This window comes from Kryptolebias marmoratus, linkage group LG14 (genome assembly GCF_001649575.2).
Source record: "Kryptolebias marmoratus isolate JLee-2015 linkage group LG14, ASM164957v2, whole genome shotgun sequence".
Taxonomy (NCBI): domain Eukaryota; kingdom Metazoa; phylum Chordata; class Actinopteri; order Cyprinodontiformes; family Rivulidae; genus Kryptolebias; species Kryptolebias marmoratus.
Genome location: NC_051443.1, coordinates 21,420,576 through 21,436,294, shown reverse-complemented (window position 1 = coordinate 21,436,294; position 15,719 = coordinate 21,420,576). Strand labels below are relative to the sequence as shown.

The 15,719-nt window shown below is 37.4% G+C and overlaps 3 protein-coding genes across 6 annotated transcripts; 1 reads left to right on the top strand and 2 right to left on the bottom strand.

Annotated features, from left to right (window-relative positions):
• Positions 1-7: 7 nt before the first annotated feature.
• On the top strand, positions 8-6,969 carry katnal2 (katanin p60 subunit A-like 2). 2 transcript variants are annotated; one of them, XM_017410478.3, is made up of 16 exons: positions 8-817; positions 2,189-2,259; positions 2,498-2,664; positions 2,773-2,809; positions 2,902-2,998; positions 3,088-3,186; positions 3,443-3,508; positions 3,976-4,053; positions 4,371-4,469; positions 5,194-5,257; positions 5,336-5,454; positions 5,530-5,621; positions 5,735-5,845; positions 6,045-6,207; positions 6,291-6,393; positions 6,497-6,969. In XM_017410478.3, the coding sequence occupies exons 1-16, from the start codon at positions 767-769 to the stop codon at positions 6,631-6,633; spliced, it is 1,554 nt and encodes a 517-aa protein (XP_017265967.1). In that variant the 5' UTR covers positions 8-766; the 3' UTR covers positions 6,634-6,969. The 2 variants fall into 2 exon arrangements, with proteins under 2 accessions (XP_017265967.1, XP_017265966.1); XM_017410477.3 differs by having other exon boundaries at positions 6,494-6,969.
• Positions 6,970-7,011: 42 nt separating this feature from the next.
• hdhd2 (haloacid dehalogenase-like hydrolase domain containing 2) lies at positions 7,012-11,685 on the bottom strand. 3 transcript variants are annotated; one of them, XM_017410480.3, is made up of 9 exons: positions 11,560-11,679; positions 9,627-9,739; positions 9,260-9,362; positions 8,971-9,076; positions 8,749-8,833; positions 8,374-8,539; positions 8,233-8,283; positions 7,829-7,892; positions 7,012-7,692 (listed from the first exon to the last, which is right to left on the bottom strand). In XM_017410480.3, the coding sequence occupies exons 2-9, from the start codon at positions 9,725-9,727 to the stop codon at positions 7,589-7,591; spliced, it is 780 nt and encodes a 259-aa protein (XP_017265969.1). In that variant the 5' UTR covers positions 9,728-9,739; positions 11,560-11,679; the 3' UTR covers positions 7,012-7,588. The 3 variants fall into 3 exon arrangements, with proteins under 3 accessions (XP_017265969.1, XP_024860462.1, XP_017265968.1); XM_025004694.2 differs by lacking the exon at positions 11,560-11,679 and adding an exon at positions 11,412-11,432 and having other exon boundaries at positions 9,627-9,736; XM_017410479.3 differs by having other exon boundaries at positions 7,013-7,692; positions 9,627-9,736; positions 11,560-11,685.
• Positions 11,686-13,075: 1,390 nt separating this feature from the next.
• Positions 13,076-15,599, bottom strand: ier3ip1 (immediate early response 3 interacting protein 1). Its single transcript, XM_017410571.3, has 3 exons — positions 15,471-15,599; positions 14,090-14,191; positions 13,076-13,952 (listed from the first exon to the last, which is right to left on the bottom strand). Exons 1-3 carry the CDS (start codon positions 15,559-15,561, stop codon positions 13,897-13,899), a joined length of 249 nt encoding a protein of 82 aa, XP_017266060.1. The 5' UTR covers positions 15,562-15,599; the 3' UTR covers positions 13,076-13,896.
• Positions 15,600-15,719: the final 120 nt, after the last annotated feature.

Sequence of the window (15,719 nt, the reverse complement as noted above, 5' to 3'; positions counted from 1 at the left end):
TTATTCTATTAAATGGAGGTTTATTGGTGTATATATACTGATCCAAACAGGACCGACAGACTCTAGATCAGTTTGCTTGACTCTTTAATTACAGCCTGATATTATCTTCTGACTGGCTGCTGTGACGTTTACAGGTGTTACAAACACATCCTTCCAACTCATTCTCTTAACTGCAAAGAAAATAATAGTCTAGCATTCCTTGAAAGATTGCATATCTCCCGCTGCATAGAGATGTACACTAAGATTATCTTATGCTGAGAAATGACAAAGTTTTAGCTATTTTAGTCAAACCTTAAAAACACCATTGTGCACAATCACATGAAATATGATTTGTCATTTCCAGAGTATGTGTTGTAAATGACTCAACTATTATCACACCAAATTTTAGCACAATATCTGTAAAATTTATTGAATCAAATCTTTAAACAAAGTTCTTGTCAAATCTGTTAAAGCTTAGAATTTGTATTTGGGATCAATCTCTAGTTTATTTATACGTTCAATGGTCTTCTGCTCTCTAGTGGAGACATTTGGTATTACATGTTTATTTTGTGCTGCACAATGAATGAGCAAACACTTCGAACACAGCCTGGAACTTCACTTTTTAACTCCTGCAACGTAGCGTGAGACTTATCAGCAGCATTTAAAGTTTTTTGTGGGGGGAAATAAATCCAAAACGTTGTGATAATATCCCTGCAACGAATCTGTACACACTAACAAAACGCGAACAGTATTGGCTCCACACGAGAGTTTCAACGCTAAATACACGATGGAGATGTCCTATCAGTCGATGAAAATCGCTCATCAAGCTCGGGAGGCGGTGAGTAAATAACACTTTGGGCTTTGGGTTGTTGGGATTTAAGATTTGTCGTAGAACTGGTGACAAGCTAATACCCGAAGCTAAGAAACCAGCAATGATACTTAAAGAAAAAATGGCATACACCCTACGGATGTCAGTCTCATCAAAACAAGCAGCGCTTGTATGTTTTATGTTCAAGCCTAAATAAATTTATTTTACACATACAGCAAGTGGTAGACTGTTAATGTTCGAACTTATTGAGCTAATTATGCTAGCTTTACTCGCTTTTAAAACTACAACATGTCGGCGTCCAGTGGTTGCCTAGAGACACAAGCAGGTGTATTTAATTTGTGGTAATTTGTCTCCCCCTAGTGGCAGTTTGTATCTCTACCTTACGAATAACATTTCTCATTCAGTGTATAAACATGCCTTCCGAATCCCTAAAACTCTTTAACTTTATGCAAGCAGGCATTTTGATTTATCAAACAAGAATGCAACTTGAAATATTAGCCTTTTCTTCAAAAATGCAGTGTGAATATTGAGTGCTGAAGCTTTTTTAAAGATGCTAAAACTGAATTGTCAAAGTTAAGACAAGCAAAGTCGAAGAAAAATTGAACTAAACAGTAGCTAAAAGCTAAAATTAGCTAAAAAAAACATGTCTCACTGCTAAAATTAACAAATCAGCAACTAAAACCAGCAAAGCCGTAGCTAAAAGATAAAATTAGCAAAACTGTAGCTGAAAGCAAAAATAAGACAATGATGGCTAAAAGCTGAAGTTAACAATGGTATCTAAAAACTAAGATTAACAAAACAGTCACTACGACCTAAAATTACCAAACCAAATACTTAAGAGCTAAAATAATTAAAAAATACTAATAATACATTTCTGCTCACTTCAGTGAATCAGAGAAAGTTAGTTAAATATTTTAAAGGGTATACAAGTTAGAAATACCAAATCTCATAACACCCATCTCCTGAATGACCAACGTTTTGATACCTGAATGATTAAAAATGCTGAAGTTGTTAGACGCTGAAAGAAGAACATGATGTGTGAATGCTGTCACACCATTACTAAAGTGTGCTGCTTTCATTTTGAGGATCTTAATTACACATACGCTTGAGGGTTAGACTTACTTGGGAGGCTTAATAGATTAAAATGAATGAATAAATGCAAACAAATTTCAGCACTTTTTCTTTTTTGTAAATTTCTGAAATTGAAGATGAGATGCTAGAAATTCAATAAAAGCACAGATTTTTAAAAAAAAAGGTTTTAGCTCAGAGGTTTTAGCCTTGGTGCTGTTTCGAACACACCCATTTGTGGTGTTTTTATGTCGATCATTCGGCTGCTGCTGCGTCTCAGAGCTGTCTGTGTTCTGTGTTGTGGTTCCACAGGAGGAGCTGAGAACGGAGACGAGGAAGAAGAACCTTCTCGTTCTGATCTACCACCACTTGTTGGGACAAGGGTCAGTTAACACCCACTATTTGTTCTTTTAATGCACTTTAAAAGATGCAATTAAAGCTTATTTATAGTGCTAGTTTATATTAGACACATAGCATCAAACCTGCAGGGCTCATAGATGTGTTTCTATACACACTGAATTTTATAAAAGTACAATAAACTATTGAAGACAGAAGGCATTGTTGACCTTGGCTGAGTTACTTTGTATCTCCATAACATGTGCATTTGTGTTTGTCCACCAGCTACGTGGCAGCAGCCATGGCCTTGGACCAGGAGACAAATGGTGGTATGAAGAAGTTTGAGGTTTGTGACAACATCGATCTGGAGATGATGCTCATAGAGTATGAGAGTTATCACCACGTCAAGTTCCAGAAATACCCCAAGCTTATCAGGAGAGCAGCAGAACCAGGCACAAAATCACCACTAAAACACTCAGCAATGTTCAGTTCGATCAATGAAAACCAACTTTCAGTCAGCACAGTCTTAATAAGTTGCATACGTTTATTTTTCTACATAGATGAAAACAAGCAGACAAAGACTGGTGGAGTCAAGAAGTGAGTCACTCGTTAGCTTACAGTCTTCTCTTTATTTTAGACAGTCCAAACATGCTCAAAAACTGAACTGCTCTGTGTCTTTTTGTCGTCAGACGTTCCTGCTCAGCCGTGAAGCCTCTTCCCAAAATTGTCTCACCCTCCGTCCCCAAGTCTGGAAGTGCAGTCAAGAGAACAGCTCCCAGTGTATATGTAAGAGTAACACATTTACCACAAAACAGATGAGCTACTGAAAACATAGACACTGTTAATCTGAATGATATGATCCTTTTTTTTTTCAGGAAAACAATGCCTCTGTGGTGCCAGAGTCATCAGAGTTTGGGCTCAACATTTCCTCCCTCAGAAATGATCCGGCTGGAGACGGTTCCCTGAGCAGGAAGGTACTGAAGAAGTTCTTAGAATAAAAAAAAGCAAATCACACCCTTTCATCCAAGTTAAAATTCAGCTTAGATTTCGATGAAATAGTGTCAGTTTTTCCTACTGCTTTTAATTAAACAGTTTTTTTGTTGTTGCTCTGTTGTGTGATTTGCTTTGTTGCTTAGATTTTGTCCCATAAACTCCTAAACTTTGTCTTTTTATTCTCACAAAGCCATCAGCTCAGTGTGTTAAAGTCCTGTGTTGTTGTTTTGGATCCAGATGACTGATGGCAAAGCAACAATCCATGATGCTGTCAGAGGATCAGCTTTCCACTCAGATCACATGGTAAATGAAATCAGCGTTCTTTGAAAGAATGCATATCACCCGCCGCTGTGCACGCCAAGGTTTTCAATAAAGATCTCCAAGGATCTGTTAGCACTCAGAGTACGTTTTGCATATGACTATCAGCTACTACCACACTCAGTTTGAGCTATATGTGTAAGATTTACTGAGTTATAGCTATTTTTGTGTTTCCATATGGTCAATCAGCTGTGGTGGCCATATGGAGTTGGGTTGACCCCTAAAGTGAATCAGTTGATGGGATATTTAGCTAACAGACAGAAAAACAAACACACCTTGTGCAGACACAGACACACACTACACGATCACCTGCCTTTCATGGTGGTAATTACTCTGAAACCTTTAAACAACATAAGGTTCTCGTTAGAGTAATATTTTAATATGATTTATTCTTAAGAGACATAGTAATAGTATTATCAACAATGTTTTTTGTTTTGTTTTTTCTGCTGCAGGAGCGACTGCTGAAGCCCCTCAGTGGCTTTTCAGGGATGAGTGGTGAGATGAAGGAACTGGCTGCCATCATTAGTCGGGTACTACACACGTTCTAAATATATTATACACACTGACAACAATAAACACGTAAAATCCAAGCTTGAAATAGGCTTTTATCTTAACTTGGAGCACAATGAAATATATGCCATGTTTGTGATATTCTATAGAAACATATGGTGATGACTTTGTCCACTAGAGAGCAATAAAGAGCTTTGTTAAGACTGAATTGATGGGCCGTATTAATGAAGGCCCAGGTTCTATCTATTTCACTTAAATGGTGTTTCGTTCTAAAGGACACCTATTTACGCCAGCCTGGCAACACCCACTCTTTGTGTTTGTGTGTCCACCCCTAAAGGACATCTATTTGCACAGCCCAAATGTGCGCTGGGAGGACATCATCGGTCTGGAGGATGCCAAGCGATTAGTCAAAGAGGCCGTCGTTTGTCCCATTAAGGTGAGGCGGGCACATGCGCGCGCTGGTATTTCAGCGTCAGCCGTCGCTCTTCGATTCTGAATACATCTCCTTTAAAGGGCTCAAAGGGAAGACGGGCGGCGGGGTCAGGTCGGTCTATTAGACTGACATTAAATCCATATGTGGGATCTCGTGGCGATGCGCATACACAGATGGATAGACGAGAGAGGGAGGCGGGAGAATTTACACCAGCCCATTCACACAATTTTGCAACTACATATAGATGCCAAACACAAACACACCCACACACTTTTTCATCATCATCCAGACCTTTCTCATGACAAGAAATCAGGTTGTCTGCATCCTCTTGACATTTCCAGACGGAGATGAGGACTGATGTGTCTATTTTCTTACATTTATTCTGCTGGCTGTGTTTTATTGAATAACACCGCCCTTCCTCCTTTTCTAACTTTTATCTCCATTATTATTCATTCTCCAGCTTATAAGGTCAGCAGGAGGATTTGAGCCAGCTTCTCTTTTTTGCCACCTAAAATTCAGACTAATTTGTGCTTTGTGGTATTTGGAGAACTGACTCAGCTCTTCATTTGGCTGATCAGTTATTCTTGCAGACAGCTCAGCCTGTTTTAGTTAGAAAATATAATAAACTATAATGTGATAAACTGAAGAGTTCATGCAGTAATATTCATATTTGTCTCACTGTCTGACCTTATCATTTCTACTTTTTTATTCTTCTTCCTTTCTCCAGTATCCATGGCTGTTCACGGGCATCTTATCACCGTGGAAGGGCTTGCTGCTCTATGGCCCCCCAGGTAAGGTTCCATTCAGAGCAATACGAAACTAAAACATGTCAGCTTTTTGTGGAATTCGCATATCTTACTCGCATAAAGGCACAGGGAAAACACTGCTTGCCAAAGCTGTCGCAACCGAATGCAAGACGACCTTCTTCAACATCTCTGCCTCCAGCATCGTCAGCAAGTGGAGAGGAGACTCAGAGAAACTGGTCAGGGTAGGTCATTACTCAGAACGCAAGTAACGAAACAGCAATCGCACCAATATTTACATGCACTGTGCACGCCTGCAGGTTCTGTTTGAGCTGGCCAGGTACCACGCCCCTTCCACCATCTTTCTGGACGAGCTAGAGTCCGTGATGGGACAGAGGGGAACCAGCTTAGGGTGAGCTCAGCCACTGTGTGCCAGAACTGCTGTTAATGATGGTCGGAGGCCCAGGAAACTGTACTGAAGCGAATAACGACAAATAAACTAAAAGACATGTCTCTGTTTCTGAGGGGAGAGCACGAGGGGAGCCGCAGAATGAAGACGGAGCTGCTGGTCCAAATGGACGGCCTCGCAAGATCTGAAGACCTGGTGTTCGTCCTTGCAGCCTCCAACCTGCCTTGGTAAGGCTTTAACATAGCCAGATAGGGTTTTATATGATAAAATATTATCATCTAAGCTTCTGCACTGTGCTCAAATTTTTTATTTGAGTTTAAAAAAGTCATTTACATCTGCAGGGAATTAATGTTTGCTTTATTCTATGGTAAAGATAACATTTGATTTCTGTCTTCTGAATTGTAACTAATGTCGTTCTTCATTCAGGGAGCTGGACCATGCCATGCTGCGGAGATTAGAGAAGAGGATTCTGGTTAATCTTCCCTCATCTGCCGCACGCCAAGCTATGATGTCTCACTGGCTGCCTCCTCTCAGCTCCATAGGAGAGATAGAGCTACGGACTGAGCTGGACTATGAAACGCTAGCAGAGGTCTGTTAGTGTTACACGCAAACATAACAATTTTTTAACACATTTTATCTGTGTGTTAGACCTTATCTGCTTGTGTGTTACAGGAGATGGAGGGATATTCTGGTTCTGATATCAGATTGGTGTGTAAAGAAGCTGCCATGAAACCAGTTCGTAAACTAATTAATGCTCTGGAGTCGCATCAGAATGGTAGGACAACACACACTCACACACACACACACACACACATTCTTGTGCAGATAAGAGATCCCTACAGCACTTCAGGCCTCACTGTGGTTCTTGTTTAAAGCAGACACTGACACGCCTGTGATCCAGCTGGGAACAGTGACAACAGCTGATTTCATGGAGGCGATTTCACACACCAAACCATCAGCCAGAAACCTGATGGACAGACACACGGCCTGGGACAGAGAATACGAGTCTGTCTGATGCTAATTCTTAATTAGACTTCTGGTGAAAAGAGAAGACTTTTACTGCCCAAAATGTACCCACTCTAGTTATGTTTAATCAGCAATAATCTGAGGAAAAAATATTATTTTAAGCTCTTTTTTTGTAGTGTCAAACTGAAGGCCTGCAGGCCAGATAAGGCCCGGGTTATAATAATCTGTTCCGTGAGATAATACTTGAAATGTGTTAGAACCAGCCCACCAATCTGTGACAGATCGGGTCTCTGTCACTTCTGATTTTGCTTAAAAACACTGAGCATACTTACTAGTTGTGGTAATCAGCCAACTTTGAAGCTGAAGAAATGTTAAGTTAGAATTTTTCAGTAACTTTTTATTTTGATGTGAACAAAGCATCAAAGAACATCCAAACGAGACTGATCGAACTCTTTGTGACGAACTGGCAACTAAAAAAACATGTTAACTGATGGAGACAGAAGAAAATGGTATCTGACTTGATCAGAGCAACAGAGCCTGCCTGAATGTAAACTTTTTTTCTGTATTTTATTGTATTTTCAAAGTTTCTGTGAAGAATAATTTCACATATTATACTTTTTTTAAATAAAAAAACAAAAAAACAAAAACAAGATTGTCTTTTGGCTAGAGATATTGACACCCTTGTTATAAACCTTTGGTTTGATGCCTGAGAAAAATAAATAAATAGGAACCTGACTGAAACTATATTTAAACCTTTTAAACATTTTTATTCAAGTTATAGTAACTGGGGATAGTTTGTTATTCCACGAAAACATGTTTGAAATTTTCTCTTCAGAAATTGTTTGCAAATTTAGGATCATCAGTCAGACTACAACAGCATGATTAATTTTCCTTAAAGTGCATTTTTTTAACACAGTAATAATACAGTAAACTGTAGCTTTGTGTTTGCTCTTGCATGTGAATGTCTGAATAAAGTGGGAGTGTATCAGTGTGTCATTTGTAGCTCATAGAAGATTCTGCAGGATGTGTTCCACGGCATCTGGAAAACTGTTGCATGTCAGGTGAGGAGGTGGCTCGATTTTATTCTCATCTCCCTCTCTGTATTTACCTCAAGTAAGACAAAGAAGATGAAATATAATTCACAGAAACAGAAATACAACATAAGACATTTTCACTCATCTTTGTCCCATTCTTCAGAAAAAATGCAGCTGAAAACGTCATTATTTAAGTTTGCATGAAGGTACCTGTTCGGACCAGAATACCCAACAATCCTGCTGTCTGAGCCCCGCCTACATCATCTCTGGCATCCTGCAGAGAGTAAACCACCAACCTTACATGCAGCATCATTACTATGCTCATCATTAAAAGCTTCTAAAAATGGTTATTAATGTACTGTGTGAATGTGAAAATTACTAACTTCTAACTTTTGCTAATCACTACAGACAAGAACACACACACACGGGCAAAAACACATTAATTACCTTTTTGCTGTTAGGTGATAATAATTTGTAAAAGTTGTGAAAAGTTCAAAAAAGACCAAAATATTTTGGTTTACTATTAAGAAATGTGGGTAAATTGGAGCATATCTGATTGCCACCAACAGACTGATGAGTAATCTGAAGGAAAAACAACCTGTGAATGCACTCACATCTCCAATCATGACAGCCTCACTGGGGCTGCATCCTAAATCAGTCAGGGCCTGTTTAAAGAAAACAAAATAGAAGGTTAGAACTTTTAGTTATAAAATCTATTTAACAAGTGCAAACAAAAATAAATAAATAAAATTTACCTGAGTAAAGAATGTCTTTTCAGGCTTTCCCACTACAGTAGCTTTGTGGTCTGTGGCGTACTCTAGTCCTGTCACGAAGGGCCCGGGGCCAAGGGCCAAACCATCCTTACGTTTGTAATATCGAGCCTTGTGAATGGCAATAAGGGGCGCTCCATCCAGAATCATTCTAGGGAAAAAAGCAAGGTAAAATAAAATGATAGCACCGATGGTAGTTTCAGAAATAGTACTTTTATACTTGATTATATCAATATTCCTCCAAGGTTAAACATAGCATTAGCTAATTTAAATAAAACATTATAACAAACAACAAATTGTTTTTTGTTTTATTATTATTATTATTATTATCAAGAGAATAAATTATGACAAGTTTTCCACCTGAAAGCCTTGTTAAGAGTTTGATAGTTGAAGTGATCAGGAGCAAGTCCAATAACCACAGCGTTCGGCTCTGATGTCTCAATACCTGCAGTTAGAAGGACATGAATCATGTCAAATTAGCACAAACAGCCAAAGATTTCCAATGTAGAGCTGAAATAGGTTACAAAAGAAACTACAAAAATGGACATTTTTATTTTTCTGTCCCACACACACTTTAAGTACCAGTGAAGTCCTCCAGTGCGCTGTCCTCCACCAGCAGCAGTGGTCGGTGTTGCTTCTGCTCTATCAGACTCCTCGCTGCACTCAGAGATGTGAAGATGTCTTTTTCCTGTACATTCATAGTTTCAATAATAATCCAGGTAACACTTTTGAGCTTTCATTTACTAATGGGAAATTCAAAAAAAAAAAAAGTTTTTACCAACTTTTTTACTTTAAACTCTCTGATATTAAAGTAAACATTTCCACCTAAGAAACAAACAAAAAATAAACAAGCCAGTCTCGGATGTGTCACCTGGAGGTCGAAGTTGAGACGCTGCAGTCGTTCCAGTAGGATCCTCTTACTTTCCTTGGTTGTGTTGGTCACAAACTTCACAGCTACAGAGGCTTGCCGCAGCCTGATGACATCACAACCCACAAACAGTCTTTAGTTAAAGCACATTTTCTAATTATATCTACACGAAATAAGGATGTAAAACATGCTACAAGGCAGTATGCAATGCAGTTGTGGGCATTTTTTTACAATGATAAATCCACACAGACATTTTCCAAAGACCAGAGGCATAAATCATATATCTTTTATTTAGTTTTTATTCATGCACTCACATTCAGACTACCGGTTTCTATTTCTACTTGTCATTTATTTGCAGGCTGTTTGTCACCTGTTGAGGGCGTCCTGCGCCCCGGGCACTGCTGTATCTTCTATGTGTAAAGTTCCACTCAGGTCAATGAGCACAGCCTTCAGAGCCCGTCTGCCCGCCATGCTCGAGGCCTGCTAAGGACAACACGACATCTGAGACAAAAGGCTGTTTCATTTTCTGCAAAACAATGGTTTGGTTTATAGAACATCAGAAAACATAATATTCTAAAGCTGAAAGTAGGACCATCAAATAGATTAGTTTTACTTGCTTTTTTTTATTAACTGACTGATTACTCAGTTTAGATAACAAATAAGAGCAGCTTGGATTGTGGATTTTCTACACAGCTAAGGTCTGCTTTAAACAGAGCTTTATTCTGTTTCAAAAGGCTAACTCTTCCAAAATAATTTATCTTTTTACAGATCCTACATTCATAATCATAAGTCACATCAGTAATGGGAGAATTTATCAGATTATTGTGTTGATCAAACCTACACAGGGACAAGCTGAGAGGATTAATGAATAGTTTCATGTGTGGACTCCTGCCTAGAATACAGATTTGTGGATCTGATTTTATTGGTTGCTGATTTCAGATGGTGATCCCCTATTATTTAGACATGCACTGGGATTTCTGTCATGTAGGTATTGGTGGGTACAATTAATGCTCTTAATACCCACCTAAAACGACACGCACGCACAGTCAGTAGATAAAGTACAGAAGCTTTTATTTGGATTTATATCAACTGGTGAGAGAAAACTGAACTGCCAGGAAAAAAGCTGAGCTGAGAATAAGCATAACATGCATGTGAGTGTGTATGTGTCCCTTGAAGGTATAAAATGAAAAGAAATAGCTTTTTTTTCTAATTGATGTTTGTGTCATATTTTCTTTGCAATATTGAATGTTTAGGTAATTTTACTGTACTTCAGATATTTTTGTTAATTATTTCCAGGCCCTTTTGTTCTTTATTATTGTACAGTAGATAAAAGATGAATCTTGTAGCGAACATGTTCTGTCCAATTTAATATGAACTATCTTTATCTGAAACATTTCAAATGCCCAAAGTAATACAAGTGATTTCCAATAAGTATGCCAATAAATAAATTACATATATCACATAGAGCTCTTTCATTAGGGCTGACACCTTTTTTTTGTTTGTTTGTTTTTGTCCACTTATTCAGTTTTAAGGAATTCTTAAATACTAGTCACACTATGATAGTATTTGCCAAATTTCAATTTATCTTTGAAAACTGTAATGTTAATATAAAATAAGAGTTCCCTCCATTTACCTGTAGTGTTTGATATTATTCATATAAGCAGCTAAAGAAATTCAAAAATACACAAATATCAGAATAAAAATGTTCAGGGTCTGGACTGTAAACTATTTTGTTAAAGAAAGTTTAGAGAACTACTGCTGAAGTCCACTTAAAAAAAAGTACACAAGTTTGATTACTTTGATGAAAATCTAAATAAACAAGGGGTGGCTGGAGACTTGAATTCATGTACTTCAATCACAGGGTTAAAACAACAAAAAAAAAGAGATGCAAAAAAATAATAAAATAAGATAAACAGTGTACACCGTTTATTTTCACTGGATTGCTGTTTCTGTTTCTAAATTACCACTTCAGTAAAGTTGTTGTGTTTTTTAATAAATAGAGGTAAATTTGCTTAACTGCTGGGTCTTATTTGTTTTAAAGGACGTGTGTGAAACTCAACAATGACAGCTTTAAAATCAGTAAATAAACTGTAATTAAATTATCATACTTGATGGTTTTTTGTGCAGAAACCCCCTTGCAGCAGATTTAACTCACTGTCTAAATATCCTCCTGTTTACACAGCAGCTCGGTTTGCTGTCAGCAGTACATGTTCCGAGCTGAAAACTCTTATTGGCGAGTATATTTTAATTCAGAAACTTCAAAATAACTGCAGAAACACTGTAAAGGTACACAGACAGCTAACCTTAAGCAGCAGCTGCTCGCCCTCTTTCTTCCTGGTGACGTTTCTTCTTCGTTGGTTTAAAGCGAGTTGTTTAATCACGTGATCGGTGCTGCCCCCTGCAGCTCAAACGAAACAGCTCCTCTTAGCATGTCAGGGATGTAAAAGCGTATTTATTTATAGGTTTTAATATCATTTCAATGTTCAGTTTTCTTTTTTTTTTCTTTTTTTCAGATACATAACCATAATCATTTAAGAGGGTTACCATTAACAACTTAATCACTCACTGGAATAATAAAAAAAACATATGTGTTCCATCACACTAACAACCAACAGATGTATCGCATTAGAAGGTCTTTTGGATTTATCATGAAGGGATGTATTATCACAAGGATAAATAAATCTTCTCTCTGCATGAAGCCAGACAACATGGATCAAATCCCCTTTCCGTGTTACCTTCACATACAGACTAACAGTTGTTTTTCACCATTCACTTGGTGTAAAAACACTGCTCAGATAATAAAAAACATAATGTTTAGGATCAAATGTGATTGTTTAAATTTAGTTGTAAATGGAAACATTTTTGATATTGTATTATGTGGTTCTTTCCAGTTTGAATAATCCAGCTTCTCCTTGTGCTGTTTTATTTTTTCCAACCTTATTATTATGGTTTTAGGTTGGAAAAACATTGACTTTTTCATTTCAATACAACTTCAGATTTTAATGTTGTGCATTGTAATCGTTACTTTTTAAAATTGTAATTCTTTTTTTTTCAACAAATTTTAACTAAGTCATTTAGCATTCACACTGGATTATTGCAGAAAATAGTTTTTCTAGTTTAGATTAAAATTCCTTCTACAGAAAACTTGGTCTCCAAACTCTTTTTGAGATGTTTTTCTCTATTTTTTTCAAAATGTGCATAGTGTTCTTTCTTATCTATCTGTCCTTAGTTATCTTTAGTGTAGATTCCATTTGACTTGTAAATTACACTACTATACTCCAGAATAGTGTGCAAGTTTGTGTGTTTGTTTATTTACTTTTGTGAACTAGGACTCTGTCTACTTTTTTTTAATGAATTGAAACTGAACTCTGATCATTTATTACAAACTCAGAGATCTGTGAATGTGAACAAACACTCTCCTGTTTAGTAGGACGTGATCGCTTTCAGCTTTTTCTGAGCCGAGCCCCCAAGCCTAAAACCGGACTAATCACACATCAAAGTGGCTTTAGTGTCCAAATCTCCCTGTTAAACATATGCTTTTAATTCCAGTAGAGCCTTTCTCCTCAAATCCTTTATTTTTTAGGGTCAAAACTGATATGAATAAACACGGCTGCAGAGCAACAGGAGAGAGGATGGTGATAATTCACAACATATTGGAATTATTATTATTAAAGTGGAGCAAGAGAAATGGACCAACATGAAACCCATGAAAGTGATACGCATTCAGTGAATGGTGAGAGGTTTGTTCAATCATGATTGAATGACGGTAATGTTTAGGGATGTCGTAAAGTTCTCAAATCTAACAAACCTAAGACACACTTTCATGAAACTGAATGCTGCATTTAATTCAAAACAACAGAACATCTCAGTGGCTGAAGCACTGAGAGGGTATCAACTTGTAAACAGTACAATGGTTTGAGTTGTATTTGGGAATACAGTTTGAGATTTACCCTTTTTTTTTTTAGAAACATCAAAATATTTTACACAACAGTGAGCAGAGACAACAGCCCTGACAGGGTTTGGCGCATTCTTAACTGTTACAATAGCAGAATAAAAAAAATAGAAAAAAAAAATGTGACAAAGTGGAAAAGTCCAATTAACAATCTTGTAATTTTCAGCCTTTGTATGTATAAACATGTTGCCAAAGTCATCAGATTCTAATACAATCCATATGATGAAAAGTCCAAACATGGACTTTTAAGCACCTTTTCCAAATTAAATCTTTCACAAAACATTTGGCACATATCCTTTCATCATCCAAACAAGTTCCTGTCAACTTGTCCTGGAGATTATAATACACAATCTGTGCAGCACAAAGACGGAATCATTACCATGTGTTAAGACTTTAGAAAAATTAAATATGTTAGGTGTTTTCTGTGCTCATGAGCAAGAGAAGACATATTTAGACTGGATGACAGCACAGTTCTTCTTCTGTTTGCATGTGAACATCTGCAAATGGATTTTTTTCCCCTCTGTTTTCTGCTAGTCCTGATGAAAAATCATTCCTCCCATACTGACTTGCAAAAATAGAAGTCTCTAAGTGACAAACTGTTTAGTGCGTGAAGGCGTAGGTTTTGTGAGTTTCCGTGGTTCTTTGGCAGGTGTTTAATCCTCTGGCTCGAAGCACCCATGGCCGGCGGTCAACCAAACAGCAACAACAGGATGATGCATGCAGAGTTCACTAAGATTAAAGGCACTGTAAAAACACAAAGGAGAAAAAAAAAAACAGCTTACATCACTGACTTCAGATGCTTTTTTTCCCAAGAAAATAAAGCAAGAATAATCATTTAGATGGAATCTATCTTTATCTGAACAAGAAAATATTCCTTCTACCTCTCATGACAGTCCGAACCGAGCGGATGAGATTGAGGATCTGAGCTTTGACTCCTGGATCATCTCCAAAACCTCCGACTCCTTGGCTTACACCACAGCCGACTGGAAACAGACAATTGAACAGGTTCTATGGCAGGTTGTTGGAACATATAAATTTTCTGATTACATTTTACTCATCGACAATGGCATTTCTCTGAAACAAAATGACAAATTTACTAGATATCTAAAGTAACATTCCTGCTAATATGGCTTATATTTAAAGGTTTCCACAACTGAGGTTGTATTGGGAAATAATTAAAATGTCTAAAAGTCCATAAAACAATTATGTGGCTGTTTTCACATTTATTTATTGACTGCAGGCATCCATAATTTAGTTTTTCCTAAATCAAAGAAAAAAAACAACTGTCAGATAAATTAAAGGCTTTCTTCCTTTTCACATTTAGCATTTCAGATATCTCAGTCCTATTTATTCCCGGATAAATGACATATTCCTTCTTAATTGTGTGTATTGGGGGTTTGATTACCCTGGGACCTGGAGCAGAAAAAGCAGGTAAAGAAAATGGATGGATGGATGGAAGGTAGACGTATATTATTCCTATCTAAAATGAATATTGTAGAAATCTAAAAGAAAAAAAAAATTCAGATATTGACACTGTAGTTGTTAGTAATCATAATTTTCATCTCACTTGTTTAATTGATAAATTAAATTCCACAGAGTTTTTAATAAATATCCAAAAATAAGTTTTTAGAAGCTGCTAGTCACCATTTCATCTACTGGTGGCTGAAGTTGCTCTTTAACTAATCAAACTACTTTTGAGATGTTTGATTTTTTCTTTCTGAGTATTTTAAATGAAACTTACGACTTGTAACAATGGATCTAAAATGAATGTTTCCTGTTGTAAGAATTGTTTTTTCAGATGTTCATCCTAAACAGGAGGAATATATCTGTGGATCTCTGTAATGTTATTCATTCTGTGAAATTATGTTTCAGATACCTGAAATGTTGACGACAAATAAAATAAACAGCCTTCTTCAGAGCTGAAGTGTTAATTTTCATGGGGGAAAAAAAAAATCATTAATGGTTAAATGATTTGAAGTTCCTGTCCAATTATTATATGATAAATGGGCTTGCCATACCACATAAAGGAAAGGATGACGACTCCGGTTTCAGTAGGTGATGTGAGAAAATCAAATATGACAGCATACATGTGTATTAGTGTGTAAACTGTTTCTAAATCTGGATATGACAGGACATTCGGTTTACCCACAGAATGAGCCTGTTAGACACGCAGAAAGCTTCACTCCTGTCCAGCTCCTGGTCGCATGCAAAACCGCGTCACTTTACGACAAATAAACAAGCTACGAGTGGCTGAACACTTACTCTTGCTGAGAAACCGCTCTTCATGCAGCACAGCGATAGCATTAGTACACAGAATAGCGGTCTGGATAAGAGCATACAGAGTAAACGCCATGCTGGCATCTAATAACTCCCTCCTCTTCCTCCTCCTCCTCCCCCTTCTCCTCCTCCTCCTCCTTTGTCGACCACTCCCAGAAGCACGGGGGCCGTAAACCAGCAGCGGGTGTCGTGAAGTCGACTCGAAATTGTAGTTCTTTATTTGTAGTTTTGAGG